Source organism: Augochlora pura, chromosome 7, assembly GCF_028453695.1.
Source record: "Augochlora pura isolate Apur16 chromosome 7, APUR_v2.2.1, whole genome shotgun sequence".
Taxonomy (NCBI): domain Eukaryota; kingdom Metazoa; phylum Arthropoda; class Insecta; order Hymenoptera; family Halictidae; genus Augochlora; species Augochlora pura.
The window spans coordinates 32,504,092-32,523,340 of record NC_135778.1 but is presented as its reverse complement, the minus strand read 5'-3'; the positions used below and the strand labels follow the sequence as shown (position 1 = coordinate 32,523,340).

At 39.8% G+C, this 19,249-nt stretch overlaps 5 protein-coding genes across 8 annotated transcripts in view; 3 read left to right on the top strand and 2 right to left on the bottom strand.

Moving 5' to 3' along the window:
• Positions 1-278: 278 nt before the first annotated feature.
• LOC144472389 (protein MANBAL) lies at positions 279-1,469 on the top strand. Of its 3 annotated transcripts, none has more exons than XM_078185432.1 (3): positions 279-619; positions 892-1,064; positions 1,124-1,469. In XM_078185432.1, exons 2-3 carry the CDS (start codon positions 894-896, stop codon positions 1,220-1,222), a joined length of 270 nt encoding a protein of 89 aa, XP_078041558.1. In that variant the 5' UTR covers positions 279-619; positions 892-893; the 3' UTR covers positions 1,223-1,469. The 3 variants fall into 3 exon arrangements, with proteins under 3 accessions (XP_078041558.1, XP_078041556.1, XP_078041557.1); XM_078185431.1 differs by having other exon boundaries at positions 281-619; positions 851-1,064; XM_078185430.1 differs by having other exon boundaries at positions 280-1,064.
• Positions 1,470-1,740: 271 nt separating this feature from the next.
• On the top strand, positions 1,741-5,684 carry Omd (integrator complex subunit 5 omd). Of its 2 annotated transcripts, XM_078184776.1 has the most exons (10): positions 1,741-1,785; positions 1,912-2,286; positions 2,345-2,474; positions 2,534-3,749; positions 3,818-4,065; positions 4,128-4,333; positions 4,396-4,542; positions 4,670-4,810; positions 4,872-5,132; positions 5,205-5,684. In XM_078184776.1, the coding sequence occupies exons 2-10, from the start codon at positions 2,065-2,067 to the stop codon at positions 5,424-5,426; spliced, it is 2,793 nt and encodes a 930-aa protein (XP_078040902.1). In that variant the 5' UTR covers positions 1,741-1,785; positions 1,912-2,064; the 3' UTR covers positions 5,427-5,684. The 2 variants fall into 2 exon arrangements, with proteins under 2 accessions (XP_078040902.1, XP_078040901.1); XM_078184775.1 differs by having other exon boundaries at positions 1,755-2,286.
• Positions 5,685-6,320: 636 nt separating this feature from the next.
• On the bottom strand, positions 6,321-9,249 carry Sec61alpha (SEC61 translocon subunit alpha). Its single transcript, XM_078184778.1, has 8 exons — positions 9,090-9,249; positions 8,814-8,881; positions 8,656-8,721; positions 8,366-8,576; positions 7,916-8,173; positions 7,675-7,841; positions 7,207-7,596; positions 6,321-7,106 (listed from the first exon to the last, which is right to left on the bottom strand). The coding sequence occupies exons 1-8, from the start codon at positions 9,094-9,096 to the stop codon at positions 6,843-6,845; spliced, it is 1,431 nt and encodes a 476-aa protein (XP_078040904.1). The 5' UTR covers positions 9,097-9,249; the 3' UTR covers positions 6,321-6,842.
• Positions 9,250-11,059: 1,810 nt separating this feature from the next.
• Positions 11,060-14,476, top strand: LOC144472078 (protein obstructor-E). The gene is made up of 5 exons (XM_078184779.1): positions 11,060-11,168; positions 13,047-13,307; positions 13,386-13,580; positions 13,862-14,057; positions 14,135-14,476. The coding sequence occupies exons 1-5, from the start codon at positions 11,108-11,110 to the stop codon at positions 14,187-14,189; spliced, it is 768 nt and encodes a 255-aa protein (XP_078040905.1). The 5' UTR covers positions 11,060-11,107; the 3' UTR covers positions 14,190-14,476.
• Positions 14,440-19,249, bottom strand: part of LOC144472076 (secretin receptor) — a 29,651-nt gene continuing 24,841 nt past the window's right edge. Inside the window, exons 6-13 of the mRNA XM_078184777.1 lie at positions 18,299-18,393; positions 17,735-18,066; positions 17,541-17,671; positions 17,388-17,473; positions 17,185-17,323; positions 16,856-17,117; positions 16,397-16,560; positions 14,440-16,337 (exon numbers count right to left, since the gene is read on the bottom strand). Coding sequence (XP_078040903.1) covers positions 16,212-16,337; positions 16,397-16,560; positions 16,856-17,117; positions 17,185-17,323; positions 17,388-17,473; positions 17,541-17,671; positions 17,735-18,066; positions 18,299-18,393 — 1,335 coding nt within the window. The 3' untranslated portion in view covers positions 14,440-16,211. The remainder of the gene's footprint in view (positions 16,338-16,396; positions 16,561-16,855; positions 17,118-17,184; positions 17,324-17,387; positions 17,474-17,540; positions 17,672-17,734; positions 18,067-18,298; positions 18,394-19,249) is intronic.

Sequence of the window (19,249 nt, the reverse complement as noted above, 5' to 3'; positions counted from 1 at the left end):
TTTTACCGTCGATTGCACGAAAATTCCTTATTGCAATGAAAATTTCGCTGCTCGTTTATGGACTCTTGATCTTTTACAGTTATCTTGGAATTCTGCAATCTCGTAGGGGAGCGATATGCTAATCAAATGCCTCTTTAATTTTCGACCTGTTAATGAACGTGCCAACGGACAGGTGGCACTTTGGTCGATTTAATAATTTCCGACGCCACCTGACTGGAAATATACGAACCCTTACTCCGTTGCCAACTTCAAGACAGGCGAAATGAGCGCATTATGTTCGGCTGTTTCGTTCGACTTTAAAAAAAACAAGTGGAAAATAAAAAGATCTATGATCGATCGTCAAGGAGCGCGTTTCTCGACGAACCGGTCGAAGACCGATTCGAATCGACCTGATCCCGTTAAATGTCGGTTGCGGGGTCGATAGGTTGATCGAAGTCGACTGACATTTAAATAATTATCGACACACCGGAACGTTGTCGAGAAAGTTGGCAGTATTTGTCGCACTGGTATCGTGCGAAACTTCTACGATCACTGGTTGCTTGGGTTATTGATTTCTACCTGATATGCTTCGAGAAAACAAAAATGTTTTGATTGGTGATTTGTGACTGTTGAACAACAGGTATATCGGTTTTAAGTCTTGGGAATGCCTCTATTGAATTGAAATCAACGACCCCTCTTATCAAAACCGACCGTAAACGTTATGGCTTTGAAAAAATGACATTAAAATATGGGCAAACCGAGATTGTAGAAAAATCATAATCACGAGTTTTAGTCTACTAGTTTTTCATCTAATTCTCTGTAACTACATAAATATTGGAGTCTGCTTCGATGTTTTCTGATTATTTTGTAGATTCCTGGTTTCGTAAATACAGAACAGCCTCCTGTGTTTAGAAATGGCAGAGACTGATCCACAATTAAAACGACTTTTACTTCCGGCTGAAGAAACACTATTTGAACAATTGTTACGATTTGGCCTATATATTGGAGCAGTGTTTCAAGTGATTTGTTTATTGGCCATTGTTGTTTACCAGGCTGGCCCATCTGATGGCATTGCTGCATTGAAGGTAATTATATTAATGTTTTGAGTGTTATTGTTAAGGTGTTAAGGTTTTTTCTATTGTAGGATGATCCAAGTGATGTAGAATGTTCAGAAAACAGTCCTCAGGTTACTCCTAGAAGACCACATAGACCACGAAAGCAAGAGAAGAAGAAAAGACGTTGAGTTGATTTGCTAAATGCATAAACAAAACTTCAGATCCATCTCTGCTTTTAGATGTTAGTTAAAGACTGCTTTTAGATGTTATTTTTATTTATACTATTTCTGCCATGAGGTGGTGTGTGATTTATATTTGACGTTTTATAACTATTTCCAGTAAGACTATACACAATGTTTGACTATTCCCATTGTTCCACAAGTATTTAAAAAATGTTCTCTACAGTACAAATATTAAATAAAAATTGTTCTTGTAAAATTACGGTTCTGCACCATTCTTATTTTTATACATCTTATGCCATCTGTTTAAAAGTCCTGCTTCCATTTGTTCCTTACGTTGCAGACTTTTTTCATAACGTCCCGTAATTCCAGAATCCCAACGAGACATTCGAGAAAAATAAAAATGCCATTTTATTATCGTTCTGATTGATTAAAAGCTTGAGAAATTTCGCGATTGGGTACGTTATAAAATGGCGGGGATGTAAACACTATGTTACGAAGGTCCATCAGTGTGATGTTAAGGAGGAAACATTTTATTTCCTCCAAATTCTGCTGCCATCTACTCAAAACAAGTGAGAGAACGCTTTGAAAAATTTGTAAACGTTGTATATTAAGACACATGTAAACATATTATTTAATTACATCTCTTGAAGTATCTGCGTACTTTAACCGTAAAGAAATTGTAATTATACTCATAGCAAGCACGATAAAATGATTACAAGCATCATGTTGCATCGCAGTAGAAAGCGCGCGATGCTTGAGTCTAACCCCTAAAAAGTTGATGGAAGATGTAATCGCAATTTTTGAGGTAGCATGCGATTTTTTTCGTTGACTGAAAGGAACAAGTAACGATGTACAACTCAACGGGATCGCTTTCGCCGCAAGATATTTTGGCGGAGGTTAGAAAGTTCATTTCCGGAGCGGTTAGGCCGCTTCACAACACAAGTACCCTCGATGTCACTCGAACAGCCTTATCTTTACTTCGAAATGTACCTGCTGCTAGAGACGCGGTGCTTGAATACTTCTGTAACGTGTTTTTCGTTGCAGTTACCAAGCACGTTCGTCAAATCGAAGTAAGTTCGCTAAAAATTTTAGTGAGGTCAGTTTCATCAATTATTCCAATTTTCACAGACAAATCAAACTTTGGCAATATGCGAAGAATCCATTATAGCAGAGATACATTCTGTTTTGAGTGGTTTCATAAATGGGAACCCAGAGGCTTGGGCACCAATTATATCTGCATGGTCTCTAGAACTGCTAGGTATGAGATGATCAAGGTGTTTCAATTTTGAGGCTATGAGTAACCAATTTACATTGCAGGTAAACTGTCCTCCGACTATGCAAAACGTGGCAACCTGCCTAGCAATGCTGGGATCAATGACTTCCTGCAACAATGGATGTCCTGCCGTGCCACTCGTACCCTGATTGACATTACAGCACAATGTCTTCAGTGCCTGATGCATTCTGATACAGAATCTTGTATTAAAGCATTGCTGGACACCAGTGTTTTGCACAGTCCTCACTTTGATTGGGTGGTTGCCCATGTTGGTAGTTGTTTTCCTAACACAGTAATAACCAGAGTATTGTCCTGTGGTTTGAAGGACTTTTGTTCCATGGGCTATGAACACAATGTAAAGAATCCTAAGCTAAACTCGGTTGTCGGAATTTTAGGGCACTTGGCCGGCAGCCATTTTCAGGACATTCGAACGGCGTTATTGGATTTATTCAAATGGAGTATGAGCGAGGAAGTCGCCACGGACGAGGATATGAAAAAGCAGAAGTTAGCCACCGTGCCGTTTCTCTTGAATTTAGCGTCTTTATCTCAGACTCTTCTTAAAGCGATAACAAGCGACGTGTTGCAAACCTTGAAGCCGGAAATCATTCCACGGTTGGCTTTATTTGCTACCGATTGGTGTAAATACTTCGATAACCAACCGGAAGCTCTAATAGACTTGACGGTGCATTTGGTCTTAGGATGCGAACAGGGTGCATCGCAAATCATAAATTTACTATTGAATCTTGCTCTGAACACAACTAGAGTTGGCTACCACAGTGCAAACACGTCGCAGAGTATCAAGAGCGTGTGCAGTGAAATCCTAGAATTGGTGATGCAAGAAATCGACCTTCTCTTGCGAACACATGGGCCCCAGTCTGCGAACATTGCTTTACTGATTTCGATCAAGCAAGAACTGCCAGTAATATTGCCGCTGTTGTTGAATGATAGTCCCCTCCGGGTACAAACAGCCGTCAGATTGTTATGCTTCCTCGGCAGTCAGAGTCCTAACATACTGATATCTGCTGCATCGTACATGTTGACTAAGTCGGTGACAAACTTTCACCTTGCAGCTTTAATACGCCTCGTTTGCAACAACGTCATCCTCTTCCCCTCAAACAAGTCTGAAACAGAGAACATGTTAGCAAGTCATGGTTATTTCACCCAAGTAATAGAGCAAGCGCTCAGAGAAATAAATTACAAGAATGTCTTTGAGAAGCAGGAGAGAAGGCAGCTCTTTCAAAATCTCACTATAATGTTGAAGTAAGTATCCTGTGTATCCTTGGACATGCTGGTCCCTAATATTTAATAATTTTAAAATCTTCATATAGGTGGGAGAGGTCCAACAAGGCGACGATCTTCCGGTCGAAGATGATTACAAACGCTATTAAATCCAATTTACATCAGATCTCATCTCTGTTAACGAAAACGTACGATTTCACACTGGCCAATGATATTGTCAAAATGTTGGATCTGTTTAGTGCGCCTGAAGAAAATAATTTCTTACCAAATGTAGAGCTCACGTTGAAGTTAACCAGAGCTGTGATTCAGTACTTCTTTTTGTGCATCGCCGAAGAAGGTAGGTCGCAAACTATGCAGTCGTTCCAGATAGCTCCTGATTTAAATGATTATTTTCTTTAGACATAATGAACAAACAGCAGGGTATGAAAATGGTTTGTCACCTGCTGAAGAACCTCACCTGCTACTCATCTTGTGCCCGAGTCTTAGCGCTTAGAGAGATCCTAGGACACTCTATTAATGGTGATCCCGCAAAATATTTTGGTGCCAAAGAAAAGTTTGAACCGAAGTTCGAGGAAATGTTGCTTCTGCATCAAAATCACAAACAGGTGCGAAAATAAGGGCTGGACACAGCGATAGAAAAACGAATCTAACGAAATGCTTTGTTCAGGTTACCAGTACTATGCTAGCCCAGAAACATTCATCGGTGTTCCACGCTGGAGTGATTGGCCACGGGCCTAGAAAGCCACCACCTGAAAACACGATCGATAAAGAAATTATAGCTCTGAATAAAATGCTGCTGATGGACGTGATTAAGGTACCTGATTTGAAAATGCAATGGTTGAACGGCAGGGTTGGGCAAATTTTGTCGTCGTTGAAAATTTAATAAATTGAATGACTTTGCCTAACTCTGCCAAGTGCTTCTGAGAATCTGAATGTTGCAGGCTTGTTGCAGCACCAAGGATTCGGAACGGTATCCTGTTAATCTTGACGCTTTGACCATGGTCAGTCTACTGTTGGTAGAATTAGTATCCCCGGACGTGATGTACAATGGGTTACCGTGGCCTGATGAAGAATTTACAAAAGTAATTAATCTTCAACCGCTTCAGTATTTTTAAAAATTGATTGCATTATTTCCTTGGCTAGGTGACTATAGAGAGGGACTTGCAAATTCGGAGGACGTTTAGGGATGTGCCACTATTGTGGACGTTGTTAAAGCTGACAGCTTGGTATAGACCAGCACTGGCATACTGTTCGGTTTTATTAAGGGGTATCGCTGCAACCGTGATGGCTATCTGGAATACTAGTGAAGGTGTCTCGCTGGTCAGTGTCATGGCACTAGGACAACTGCTACCACCGCCATTGGCTAGCATAAGGGACATTCTACCTGTTTTAGAACCACATCAGGTTTGTCATTTTGTAAGGTCTATCTAAAAATAATTTTTAGTTGATATTATTAATATCTTTTGTACAATTTAGATAAATACGATCATGAAGGAGTGCGTGTGGGCTTACATGCGCGAGAATGTTCCATCTCCAGCATTATTCACTCGCAGTGAGGGAGCAAACATTGCTTGGAGAGATACAGATACGTCCATGCCCAATATTCGGTTCACGGAGACGCTTCGTTTAGTTTTGTTGGCAAATATTCACACGATGGGTCCGCTTTACGCCACTCTGTTTTATAGTGATAATAAATAACTGAACAACTAAGACCCGAACCGATCTGTACATACAATACTGTGAATAGATTTGTCAAAAACTATTTGTATCATACAATAGTAGTATTTTATTTTAAATCCCATGATGATACGATATATTTAATATCATCCATGTAGCATTCCATTAAAAAATTCAAGGCCACCTTCATTTCTCAAAAAATATTGCAAGCACGAAAAATTAACATACGTCATTATATTGTTTACAAAATACAATGCCATTTTGTCCAAAAACGCTTCGTAATAAGTACTTGAACACCCTGTATATCCAGACTCAAGTTCGGATACTCGGGTAATAAGAGTCTTGCCTTTGGAGTCACATTGAACACCGTTTGGGACACATTGTTTTTAATAACAATACTAAATACAAAATAAAGGGCACCATTCGTATGGTATATAAAATAAGAAATTCCATTTTTTCTTGTTTGTTGTACAACTAAGTAATATACAGTTTATAGGACGCCGTATAAATATTATGCAGTATGCTTACAATTAGAGACCTTTGCATGCTCGCATCGTACAGTGTATTTTTCGCCGCTTTTGGAGCAGAGGAACAGATAACAGTGAAAACAGAAACCTTTTTTTGCTCTAACAGCACATTCTCCTAAATACATATGAGAAAGCAATTAATTTAATGGAATTTTTTTAATCGATACTGGGATGATGGTACGATTGAACACTTGTTTGAACATGTTCCACGAATATACCCTAGGTGGGTGTTTCGTCCTCGCGAAATGATTACATAGATTATGGTTTTCAACCACTCGAATCTCGCCCTTTGGAAGAAGAAGATAGATAGAGAGAGTAAAGATGGAGATGGAAAGAGAGTTTTTAGCGTGATTTCATTCGACCACTCGGAGTATAGAACACTATTAAAAATGTTGAAAATATTTAATTACTTTCTTCCTATGTACATCGCTCGTCGTGTAACAGACATTACATCCTTCCTTGAGAATCCCGGACGTCGAAGCCCGGTATTTACATTCGAGCATTTTTCATATATGTTGAACGCGAAGTAAATACGTTCCGTCAACATGCGTCTTGCGTTGATGTTATCCGGTTAAAACTTTTTTATATGAAAGAGCATGAAACGATAATTAAATATTTCTCTAGTATATGACGATCGTATGCGAGAAGAAAAAGAAAAATAAATTGTTTTAAGGAGAAGTCTATCACATAATGTTCATATATGTGTGTAATGCGATTATGTTTCCTTTTTGTTTTGCTGTGCGGTTCGATACAAAATGAAGACCGTCCCGTTCTCCAGTCCCGCCAGACGTGATCAACAGGCGTCGACGTCGCCTCGCGTTTCGGGCTTGCGTTACAATAAATTATTATTATTTCAGTTCTTCGGAATTAAAAAAAGTTCACTTTTAAAGTCTATGCAGGAGAATTCGAATTAAAATAGAAGTGTGCTCATGCCACCCATTTCACTTTGCTCCTTTACGAAGATTTCGAAGTATTGGTATATGATAGTCACGGCTAACAGAATACCGGTGCCGGAGCCAATTGCGCCCAAGAAATCGGCCAACACCGACAGAGCACCGATACACAAGCCGCCGAAGGCTGCAGCGGTTGGGATATATCTGTTTAGTTCGTGGATCATGGAGTTGTCTCTGTGCCCCCTCATCACCATCTGTTGCTCTTTCAGTTGCTTGGCAATCTGCAGAAAATTTTTTAGTTTAATACATTATTTAACAATCAAGGAATTAAACCTCATACGTTCTCCTCAGAAACATGGGCTCTGAATTTTTGATACGTACGTCTTTGGCTGAACTGCCAGAGAAGTCGATCCACGTTTTTGAGAAGAAAGCGCAAGACCCGAGCATGAAGAAGATGTAGAGGACGGCGTGTATCGGATCTTGAAGTATGTGGCCCACAGACTCCGGCGGTGATAAATAGTAACATAATCCTCCAACAGGATAGGATCTAGCCGGCCCTCCACCGCCAACGTCTGACCACACTCCCAGAAGATTCACGATGATGTTACCTTGGAACTTGACGGCTAACATTTGCGAGATAACGTACAAATTCGATACCAATGCGGACTGAAGAATAATCGGGATGTTGCTAGTGTAGAACAGTTTAATGGGATAGCTACTGTACTGGCCTCTATATCTCGCAGATTTGATTGGCAAATCAACACGGAAGCCCTGAAACACAGTTATCGTTATCATCCAAACTGTCGAGTATCTGAATCGGAAAATTTTTTATCGGAAAGTGTTAATTACCTGGAAGTATATAACAATTGCGAACACCAAAATGGTGGCGAGCAAGTTCATCAGGTTGGGAAGATTCTGCCTGTAAAAAGCCTCACGAAGGGCACGAACTTTGTCTTGTCTTGTAGCCAACAAATGGAATAATGCAATCACTGCACCCTCGAATTCCGTGCCACGTCCTAAAGTATTTATTAAACGAATTAATTGATAAAATTTAATATTATTGTAACAGGTATATGATAGAGAGACATACCAGTGTTAACAGTAGTAGGAGAGAATGCTTTCCAAACGATCGTCTCACAAATATTGGTTGCAATAAACAACGAGATTCCACTGCCTAATCCATATCCTTTTTGAAGCAGTTCATCCAACAATAATACTATTAATCCAGCAACGAATAATTGTATAATGATTAGTAAACAAACTCCGGCTCCAATTACAGTAGGGTCACCATACATTCCTGTCATTACATAGACAATAGCTTGACCAATGGTGATCACCATACCAAATACTGTAAACATAAGTTCAAATAATAAAAGTTAAAGTTAAGTATCTTAGTATTTAAGTACTAAAATTTAATGGTAAATATCAAAGTCCTTAAATATTCAAATGAAAAGCTAAATATCTGGATTTAGATTTATCACAAATACAACCTTGAATTAAAATATTCTAGTACAAATTTTAAAGAATAAAATGGACTCACATTTTTGTGCCCCATTGAAAAGAGCCCTATCCTTTATGGTATCACCAACATCAATAATTTTGGCACCACCCAAGATCTGCATGATCAATCCAGATGTAACAATGGGTGAGATACCTAATTCCATAAGAGTACCTCTATTGGATGCAAGTATCACACGGATCCAATAGAATGGATCCGCACTGTCTGAAGACATGATACCAAACAGTGGGATCTGGAAACAAAAAGACATGAATACATTGGAAAAGATAAAAAATAGGGCAGCGTCTGTGTTCTTTGGATTGGACTCTTACCTGACAGCATACCAAGAAAATAAACAATGTGATTGCTGTCCATAACACCTTCTCCCGGAACTGGATCTATGAAACAGATGGCAAACGATATAGAAAAATGCGTTCGATAATAGCAAGATCGTGTGGACAAAACGAAAGTGGATCAACCGTTAACTTACTTTTCGTCGTGGCTTCTCTATTTCCGGGAGTATGCTGCAAAATGGTTTTATCACCTCTAAAAATTTGACTGAAAAGCAAAAAATCCGAGGATGAATTAGCAATCCTTTAATGATGCTGTTGAGCTTAATACGTAAACCGAATAGGTTTCGACGACGCGTACAATATGTGTTGGGAAAAACGGGAAATCGTGAGGTTACGGGGGCTATCGCGGCGTGTTAACGAGAATGAAAATAGCGCTTTTCTATATTTCTGACTGGAACGCTATATCTACTTACATCCCATTTTGAATCCGAGGTTCTAACCGGACAGTACTCTACGAAACGGTCCTCTCCGATGATGTTCGGGATCAACACAAGACGCTAGGATACTCGACTCAATCTAAAACACGAGTAAACCTGGCCGCGTATGCCCGACTGGCAAATCGTAGTGAGTCGTGGCTCCCTTCGTCGGACACGTATCAATATGCTATTGTCACGTGACCTGATGATGTTGGCCGGCACGGGAAACAACTTCCACGTAAAGTCAGTAGATGACGCCCACCTGTCGCGATTATAGCGACATCTTTGTTAAAAGTGTGACTTTCCAGGCTGACATTATAAAAAGAAGCCCTAAAACGGAGAAAGCAGAAGGTGGAAAGGAACGAGTATACGTTCTCGAATTTTTCTATAAATCTAGATGGATCAATTATAAAACATGGATTTTTAGCTTCAATTTAAGTTCCTGAAGAGTGAAAAATCTTATTGAAGAAGTACTTTAAATCGATTTTAAATTTAAATCTAGTGAAAATATCTAGCAATTTTTTGATTTGATCTTCAATTTCTCTACATATATAAATCAACTAATCAGAAAGAGCAAATTTCCAGTTTTAATTTGGTCTACCACAACTTAAAAACTGTCGAGAGAGAGCATTGGAATATTATTTTTAATTGGATCTTAAATATTTTTATAGTGTGATAGCAGCGCTTCCAATGGGAACATTTTGAAGTTCAGTTCGACGATTTGTGCAACGCTGATATACGTAGTGGCAAAATTCCAAAACTGTTAGCCAACTACTGACTTGTTTTAACCGCTGGTCACGTTGCTTACCATTTTCAGCGTTTTACCATTGCACGGAATGTCGCAGTTTGAACAGTTTTGGTAGAAGATGACGATGGCAACATCTAGCGAAAAAAGTTGGAAACATTAGATGTCAAACGATGATGTAGCGCTACTGCATGCTGTGACGCTACTCGGACGTTTAAATTACATAAATAAAAAATAAATAAATAATATTGTAATGTTATCCTGTGAAAATTGTTAATATTTCAGTAACCCGAATTAAAGCTAGAAAAATGTATTTTACAACAGTAGCTTTATAATTTTATCCCAAATTCAATTTCTTATTTTATTTAACTGTTAATAACTACTTCTATCCTCTTATTATTAAACTGAAAAGTAAATGATGAATTAATTAATTTCAAGGTATATTTCGATAAATTTCCGCTTTTTTCTTACATGAATTTTTAGAGCCTGACGCAGTCCTCGTATTTATTTACAAGCACGACTGATTCTTCTTGGAAGAAAGGAGAAACGTAGAGAAAATGGTAAAGAGAGGCAGAATTTGCGCAATATCGAACGAAAGTTCCGCGATTAGACGAGAAACAGGTCTGTGGCAACATAGGCCCAAAGCCTTGACATTTTCTTCGTTTCTTTCTGCGTATCGGACGTTCACGGACCTTTTCATCACAACACTACTGGCCGCAGCAGTATTTCTCTTTTATGGTAAAGGAGCAGAAACCGTAGAAACCCATCCATTCAGCTGCCACCCTTCCCGCCATTTTGGAGAACTAGTCTACCGCGACAGACATGCCGTTTTTGCCTTCACTCATAGAAAATAAAAATATCCAAACATCTACTCCCCACCAAAACTCAACAATATAATCAGAGAAACGAATTTTGTCAATTTTTAACGAAGATCCAGGATCTAGATCAATCTGGTTGAAAAATCCATTTAAATTCATTGGATTATAGAAGGTGCAACAACTGAGTCCCTTCGGTCATTACCTATAGTCATTCTTCGAATCCCCATATTTGTCACAGGCAAACACAGACGGAAATAGACTTGTGAAAGGGGGCCCCAAAAAAACGAGGAGTCAGAGGATCGAGAGACCACGGACGAGAAAATTGCGACGAGCATCGTCGTTCTCCTCTCCTCTCCGCCCCGTCTGACGATGGCCGGAGATGATAAAAGCTCGTGAGGAAGAATCACTTGGACGTAGTGTCTGTTTTGAGAGCGGGAAGGCAGCAGCTCGAAATGGCCTCGAAGACGATCGTTCATCTGGCGATTGCCTGCGGCGTGCTCGCGGCCGCAACCCGTGAGTAGATCATTCACAAGAATTCTGAGGAGGCCGTGCTCACGATTTACGAAATCAACCTCGCGTGTGAAACAGTGGCGATTGTTGTGTGCTGTGGTTTAGGGTACTTCTGTCCCCTTCTATAGGTGGCTACTTCGTTAGGAGGAGAGGGGTCTACTAACATTTTAGGGGATGGAGCTGACGCTCTTGATGTTTCACTAATTTACGGGATCGGTGAGAGATCCTACTAGCTTTTAACGGTATGAGACGGAGATCCTTGGTGTTTTGGTTATTTCAAAGATAAGTGGTAGGTCCGGCAATTTTCTAGAGTATGGAGTTGAGGGTCTTGGCCTTTTGGAAGTGTATATGATGCGCAGTAGATACTATTAGCTTCTTAGATTATTTGGCAGAGATACTTTTTGGTTACAGATCCTTCCAGAACTGATTCTGTAAAATGATGAGAGAATCTGTTAGATTTTTGGCGTATAGAGATTGGTAATCACTTCTCTAGACGTGTACTTAGTCAGTTTGGTTAGCTATTGTATTTTAATTTTGGAAGCTAAAGAGATTTGCACTTATTACACCATCCACTGATTGAAATTCGACGTGCGTGCAGTGCAGCTGCGATTGAAATATTCAAGCCTATCTGTGATGATGCGTCATTGCATAGACTTAGGGATGCGGTCAGGGAACTTCTCTCTCGAAAGTTCAGACTATCTGATACGCGGGAATCCCGAGATTCGTGATATGCAAATTAAATGGTTAAGAATTTACATTGGCAACATCAACTGTTTCTGCGATGAATATATTTTGTGAATCTTATGGTCTGCGTCCTACACTGAATTTCTATAGACCCATAAAAATTGATAGATTTGTTTGCCTAATCCTTCTGGTTCAGAGATTGATCTAAATCCTTTTCCAGTATTCAATTACCTCCGAAAATAAAAGTCGAATGTGCTCAAAGGATTAGCTTTTCCAGGATTATACCCTGAAGAGCTAGCATAAAAACAGGTGCAAAGTGCTTCAGCTGAATTGATTCTTCCGGGTCCAGTGACAGGCAATTAAAGAAAACACCGGATGGGATCAATCAGGGCAGAATCCTCGAAACTGAGTTTCGTAAGACGACTATGCTAATAGAGACCCGGCTTCGCGGAGGTCGAGTCGCATCGCCGAACTTTCTCCGTAGATTTCAGCTTATGCACGCTCTCGCAGACCGGTTCTCCTGTCTTCAAGGTGTTCGTATTATGCAATCGTCGGTTACGCAATTCAATACACCTGTATTCGAGCTTCGAGATCTTCTTCAGCCAGATTTTTTCCCCTACCTTTCTTCCGAAAACGAATTCCTTCTACAAGGCCCAGATTGATTCTTCAGATACTGTTTGATGGTTGAAGATTGAAGTATATGAAATAAACAGAAATTGAAGTATGAAGTTTACAAACTAATCAGAAAGTGAATAATAATATTGAAATTATACATTTGTATGTTACGTTAAAAATTTTCGTGTACCAATCTGCCGAAGTTACCGAGTAGCATCGCTGACAGTTATTGCACGTTAATCGTGATTAGAATAACTTTTATGGATACTTCCGTGTGCAATAAAGACTATTGCAATCGTAAAACCGAGAGAATCATCTGGTTTCGTAAAGCAGTTGGGAAACAGTGGCATGAAATATCGAGGTGGTTTAATGCTCTCCCATTTGAAATTAAGATCTCCGTAATAGTCTCATCTCTCACTTCCTTGAATTCGGATTGTTATAACATTACGTAAGGAATTCACTATGTTCCCGTGAAATCTCTCCCAGTATACTTGATTTCATATAATTCAAAATAATATTAAAATAAATGCCAGATTAGTTTAAATATTTATTTGTTAAAAAATGCATTGTTTACGATTGCAGCGGCGTCTCACTATCAGCGCTTCACAAGCACAAATAACCAATTGGACCACACCATTGCTGGGAGACAGTCATCAGGTTCCTGCCCAGAGAGAAACGGCCGATTTGCTGTCCCTAACCAGTGCGACGCCTACATAGAATGCATCGACGGTGAACCTGAACAGAAACTCTGCCCCGAGGGTCTCCTTTTCAACCCTGAGGCCAGGTTCAATTATCCCTGCGGTTATCCTATTGACATAGATTGTGGTGGCAGGTCTAATCGCCGTTAGTATGCCCATTATCTATTTATTTACTACCAGCGGTAATGTTCTGAAGAGGAGCAAAGTTGTTTTGGATTTCTAGAACCACCGCAACCAACGGACGACTGTCCCCACCAATACGGCTACTTTAAAGTGGGGGATCACCAAAATTGCGGCCAATTTATGAACTGTGCCGAGGGTAGGGGCTATATCTTCGACTGTCCTGAGGGGTTAGCCTTCAACCCTGAATCTTACCGCTGTGATTGGCCAGACCAGGTGCCTGATTGTGATGCCGAAGGTGTGTTCTATTTTGCTATATGCTAATGTCTTCTGGGGCCTAGAATCTAAGATATCGTCTTCTGTAAACATTTTAAAAGGGTGGAGTTAAATACAATTTTATTTTCAGTGATAATTAAAAGGATTGGTTCCATCTTTTCTAAGCTTTCTAAGCTAATACAAAATTTTCTAATTAATTCTTCAAGGAAAGAGGAGATACACACAATATCATTGAAAATACAATATTTTAAACTCTAAAAAGAATTACAGTTTTTATAAATGGATTTTGATTAACGTCTACAGCGTTCCTCGGTTTCCGTTGCCCGGAAGCGAAAGATCAAGGATTCTTCGGTGGTCCCCAGTTCCACCGTAGTGTGCATGATTGTCAGCATTATTATGTTTGCGTGAACGGTCGTCCGAGATTGCACAATTGTGGAGAAGGCAACGCGTTTAACGAGCTGTACAACACTTGCGACGCTGCGGAGAATGTTACTGGATGGTGAGAGGACGTTCCTAAAAAGATCACTGATTATTTTCTTATGCTAACGTACCTAATTGATTCTTATGTATTTTCAGTGAGCCACCGGAGTCGTCTCTGTTGAATCAGCAACTGCGCAGGCCTCTATTTTAAAAGATACAACAAAATTCCTGACGTTCACTACAAAGAAAAAAATAAAAATTAAATAGCGTCTTAAAATTAGCACTGCCTAGATATTTTATTTGAACACAATATAGCAACTATCTATAGATAACGATGAAATCAAATATTTTTGTTACGATATAAGATAGTGAACGCGCAAGATGCCATAAACAATTGTGTAAATATTTATGTGTAAGTATAGACACACTGTAAAAAGCGTGCACTAATTGTTATTATAAACGTTTATTAGTTTCATAAAGAAATTGTTCAAAACTTTACTTCTTGTTTATTAAAAATTCTAATTCACAGTCCTGAGAAGATAGCACTTCTCGTTATGCAAAATTAAAACTTACGAGAACATCTCGCTTCACGGTATGTTTTTATTACTCATTTTGTACACGTGACTTTGCATAATCCTCGGAGTTCACATCAAATAATTCTCGTGGACACAAAATGTTCTCTTAATCACTATATAGTTTTCGTTTCTCCAACGATCAACCCGAAAATTCATTTAACAATTAATAAATTTCTGAGCAGAGTACGGTTTATCGAAATAAATTAACGATCATAAAATAATTTTTAACTTTCACAAACGAATTGCAAAAATATTCATGGTAAAGACAAAATAAATGTTCATCTCCGGAACACTGTTAATTAATTAATGACAGCGTACTGATCGATTCGCTACTCAAACACAGCGTGGCAGAGTATAAATTAAAATCTGATTCCAATTGCTAATTAGGGAGGATCGCCATGACGATCGTGATATGTATAATTCATACATCCTCTGATAATTAACATGACCAAATAAGACATATATAAAGTGCAAGGCAAACGAAAAAAATTAAATATACTCTCCGGTACGATTATTTTACACTGAAAAATCGACGATTAATATTTATAATAATTTTCGTCTGTAAGGTAATTGACGACAACGTATTTCGTGGATCGCGATCGAACGATCTCCGTGTGCGTTCGACGACGCAGGTAATTACAAAAGTAAAAAATTCTTTTTCTAAACGGTAGAGATCTATGGTTGAACAGAAATTATGGTGTTTAATTATTTCACGGCTACTTGAATTATTGGTTTCAATATCTGGAAAACATTTTTAATTGTTCATGTAATTAAAAGCGCGACGATTCTGTAGGAGATACACACGGAACATTTTTAATCTTTATAATAATCACATCCACACATTCACGTGTATACATAAACGCACACGTGTACACATATAGAAACATCCATCTGTTCGCAATGTACAAGACATGGTGCACGATCCGTAATTAATTATTTTTACAATGGAGAGAACGTTGCTTGGCTAAGCCCTGTTAATCTGGTATAATGAAAAGCGGTTGCAATAGAGGAATCGTGATTGCAATCTAAGTTCGATTAACAGAGCTTGCTGTAGTTCCACTGATGTGTAAATACAATGTGTACAAAAATAAATAATCAATCCTTTCTTGTTAGTGTTTCTTTCTCGTTTTAAGTACCGATTTGTTTGCGCATCACGTTGCAGAGCGAGAGAGTGGATTGCAATAATTATCTACACGGTTGCTCACATAACTGGTCATTCAGTTCTGTATATTACTGGCAATGTTTGAAGACGTTTGAACACGTTTATGGATGCTGTAAAAACTCCTGTGTTCTGAATGATAAATGTTTGAACACTACTATGTGACAACTACTTGGTCAAACTGTAGCCAACAATGTCAAATGTTGGAAAATTTGCTCTTCAATTTAACGATGGTCTTGCGAAGAGCAGTTTATGTCATCGTCTACAGAAAATTATTGAGCTGGTTTAGATTCATAGCTCACTGGTTGATGTCAAACAACTCCAAATTTAGAAAATTCCCCTAGTGAAATAAATATTAATCTTTGAGTAACAGTGGCTGCAACGAATCTCTCAAACCCCCTTTGACGCCGTCAAACAAGCGAAACACCTGTCAGTAGCGTGCAACGACGGTTTCAGCTGATATGCTGAAGGAGCCCGAATGGGCATTGTGTTGAAGGAGTTAGGGTGGCCCATGATGCAGGTTGTGCAGTTCATAGGCTAGATGACAGCATTCTGAGTCGCTCCAGCGGTGTTGGTCTCGAACCCTGTCCGTGTTCATACCTGTACAGGGTGTGACTTCCGACACCTAGAGAAGAAGCAGGCATGGATAACGTATGAACGATTCTTGACAGTACAGATACTCACGTTGGAACAGAAGGATAGCAATGACTGATCCGTGTATTTGCTACAAAGGGGCGATGTGTGTCGAGGTTGTTGGTTTGTACCTCCAGAGAGGGTAGCCTGACCATTTCCAGCGATCTCCAGGTACCCTCTGCTGCTGGCTAGGCTACCACCTCGTGTGCCAATATCTAATACGTTAAAAAATTAATGATTATTGGGTACTTGATGCAGGCGATAGCAATTGGAAGCCAGAGAGCGTGTGCAGAGTTGAGAGAAGGTTGAAAAGAAGAAGTGCCAGGCCAAGAAATTACATGGATGTTGATGAGGAAGTGAACTGTTCGAAGGTCATGACAGAAACTACCTTCGACGTTAGATAACTGATACTTTGGGGATTGAATCCTGTTGCTAGGGTTGTTTCTGTCATGGATCCTGCAGCTGCGTTAGCTAGAGGTAGACCAGAGGATGTCTGGATAGAGAGGACACCTTGTGTACTCGCCATCGAGTGAGTAGAACGTCGAGTGTTCCTGTGAAAGAAACAGAGCCACGGATCCTTCCACCATGGTGGTCTCTTGGATCTCCTACCCAGTTTGGACGCGTTGCAACTGCAGGTGCTACCAGAATGCGTGGATGGTCTGGACATCCATCTGGGTCGCAATCGGGGCCACTTCTGGTTCCTGATTGCTCTGGACAATTCCGTGCGGACCTCCCCGTTGAGAAAACAGTATAACACAGCTACGAAGAAACCCTGGATAGACGAATAAGACATGAAATATTTGTATTAATACTTTGAAACTTGAAGAATTTGTTGATACCTGGAAGGATGCAAACAGCTGGTCGCAGAAGAGCCACACCACTTCTACGGTTTTGTTCGTGCTGTAGGACATGCCCAGGAATACAGTATAGGGGACCCCGAAGAGTGGTACTAGAATTAGAGTGCTCTTTGCCCATCTCCTAAAAGGTACCATGGTTAATAAAGTTAACAGCTTCAAACTGAACTACTTGTAGGTTCATGTACTTGTATCTCTGAGTCTCCTCCGAAACAGTGGATTTCAGCTTCGACAGTAGTACCCTGACAATGTTCACAAAGAGCACAAAGTTGATCTGCGAACAAAAATCGAAGGCATGAAGACCCTGAATATCCCTAATGTCCGATCAGCAGATGTCTCACCAAGACAGACAGCATCGTAGGCACCCGGATTAGCAAGAAGAGGTAAGGTTTCGTGTGAGTGGTCCAGCAGTACCTGTTGTCCAACGTTATCCTCGCCACAATCCAACAGGACACGAATATAGCTGGCAAACCTGAAGGAAAAGTGTCTCAATCATAAAATCATTAAGACGACGACAGTTGAATAAGTGTCTCACCCCATCCAAGACACACGTAGCCAGCTATACTAGAGTTGACATCTGTGAAGAGTGCCAGGAAAACCAAGTTGTGCAGATATAGGCCCTCCATTAGGATCCAGAAGTAGTTGGCGAGGATGAAATACTGCCAGAAGCTGGTGAACGCTTTGCACAGCCAGCTGATGTCCTTTTCGTCCACCAGCCAGAAGGTTCCCCAGTTCTTAATCATCACGTCAGAGGCTAGGGCGATGCCGGAGACGAACAGCATGTCCTTCATCAGCGCCATGAATGCCCTCAGCATGAACGAGGCGAAGAGGTGCATGTGGAGCATGTTCCTCGGGCATCTTAATTTCCTACGTCCGATTCGGAATAAACTTGGAGTAGTGATCCGAGGTGTCAGCGATTGGTTAACATTTTGGAAGGTGGATCTTTCATGTACATAAGCCTTGGCTAGTAGATCTTGGACCTTGGACTTGGGCATCAGATTTAGAACTATGGATGTTAGTCTCTGGATTCTTAAAAGGATCTTGGACTGTATTTAAATCAGGGTGCCTCTTAAGGACAGGGTATTAAGCTAATACTTACTTGATCAAAGCCAGGATGAAGAAGGCAACGACCAGGGTGAAAAAGGATACGGTGTAGCCGACGTTGGAAATAGTCCTCACTATGGGAATGGACCTCTGCAATGGAGAAATTATCGGAGTTAAATTGTTTACCGGTCTCCGTACGGAGTGATCGCATAATTACAGTTCCCATGAATTCATGAAGTACAGGCTCGTAGATTCTATGAACATGTAACACAATCATTGAACAACGTCCGTTAATAACAAGATTCACTGTAATGCGTTTCCAATAATGGTTGTCAGTCAGCCAAGTTGCTAACAAGGTTTTACAATTTTTTGACTGGTGTTCTAAACACGTTAGTGAGACTTCTGAGAAAAGATTGTTGGTAACAAGGATCAAGGGATGACCAAAAGAAAGAGAGACAATGGCCAGACAAACATGTGATCGTTGCCAGAAGCTGCTGTCTGTCTTCCACTTAAAACCGTTTGACGTCATTGACATAATTCCCATCGATTTCCATTGACCGCAACAGTTCCACTTTCCTAAGGGAGTCCCATTGCTTTTTCTGTAATCTTCTCCGCGGAATATTTTCATCACTAACGAGTTCCTATCCACGGCCAAGCAAAAATACTTAATAGGACAACCGGGAATTAGAAATGGTACCTCGGAAGGTTTCAGGAGTCTTTGCTATAAAACGTCTGCCGATAATATGACATTAGCAACAATCCTGAAGTTAAAAAAGCATTGTGCCATGTAAAAAAAACATTGATGAACTTTATAACGAAATTAGTATTCAAAACAGCAATATGATCTTTTTAAATACCACTGGGCATCAGCATATTTTTCTCACATTTAGGAAAGTTTTTGATACATCAAAGTTTTCATAATCAAATTGTTCAAATAATTATTTATCAGGACAAGCTTAAATATCATTGAGCATTATTACATCATTATTTAAACTAAAAAGTTCTT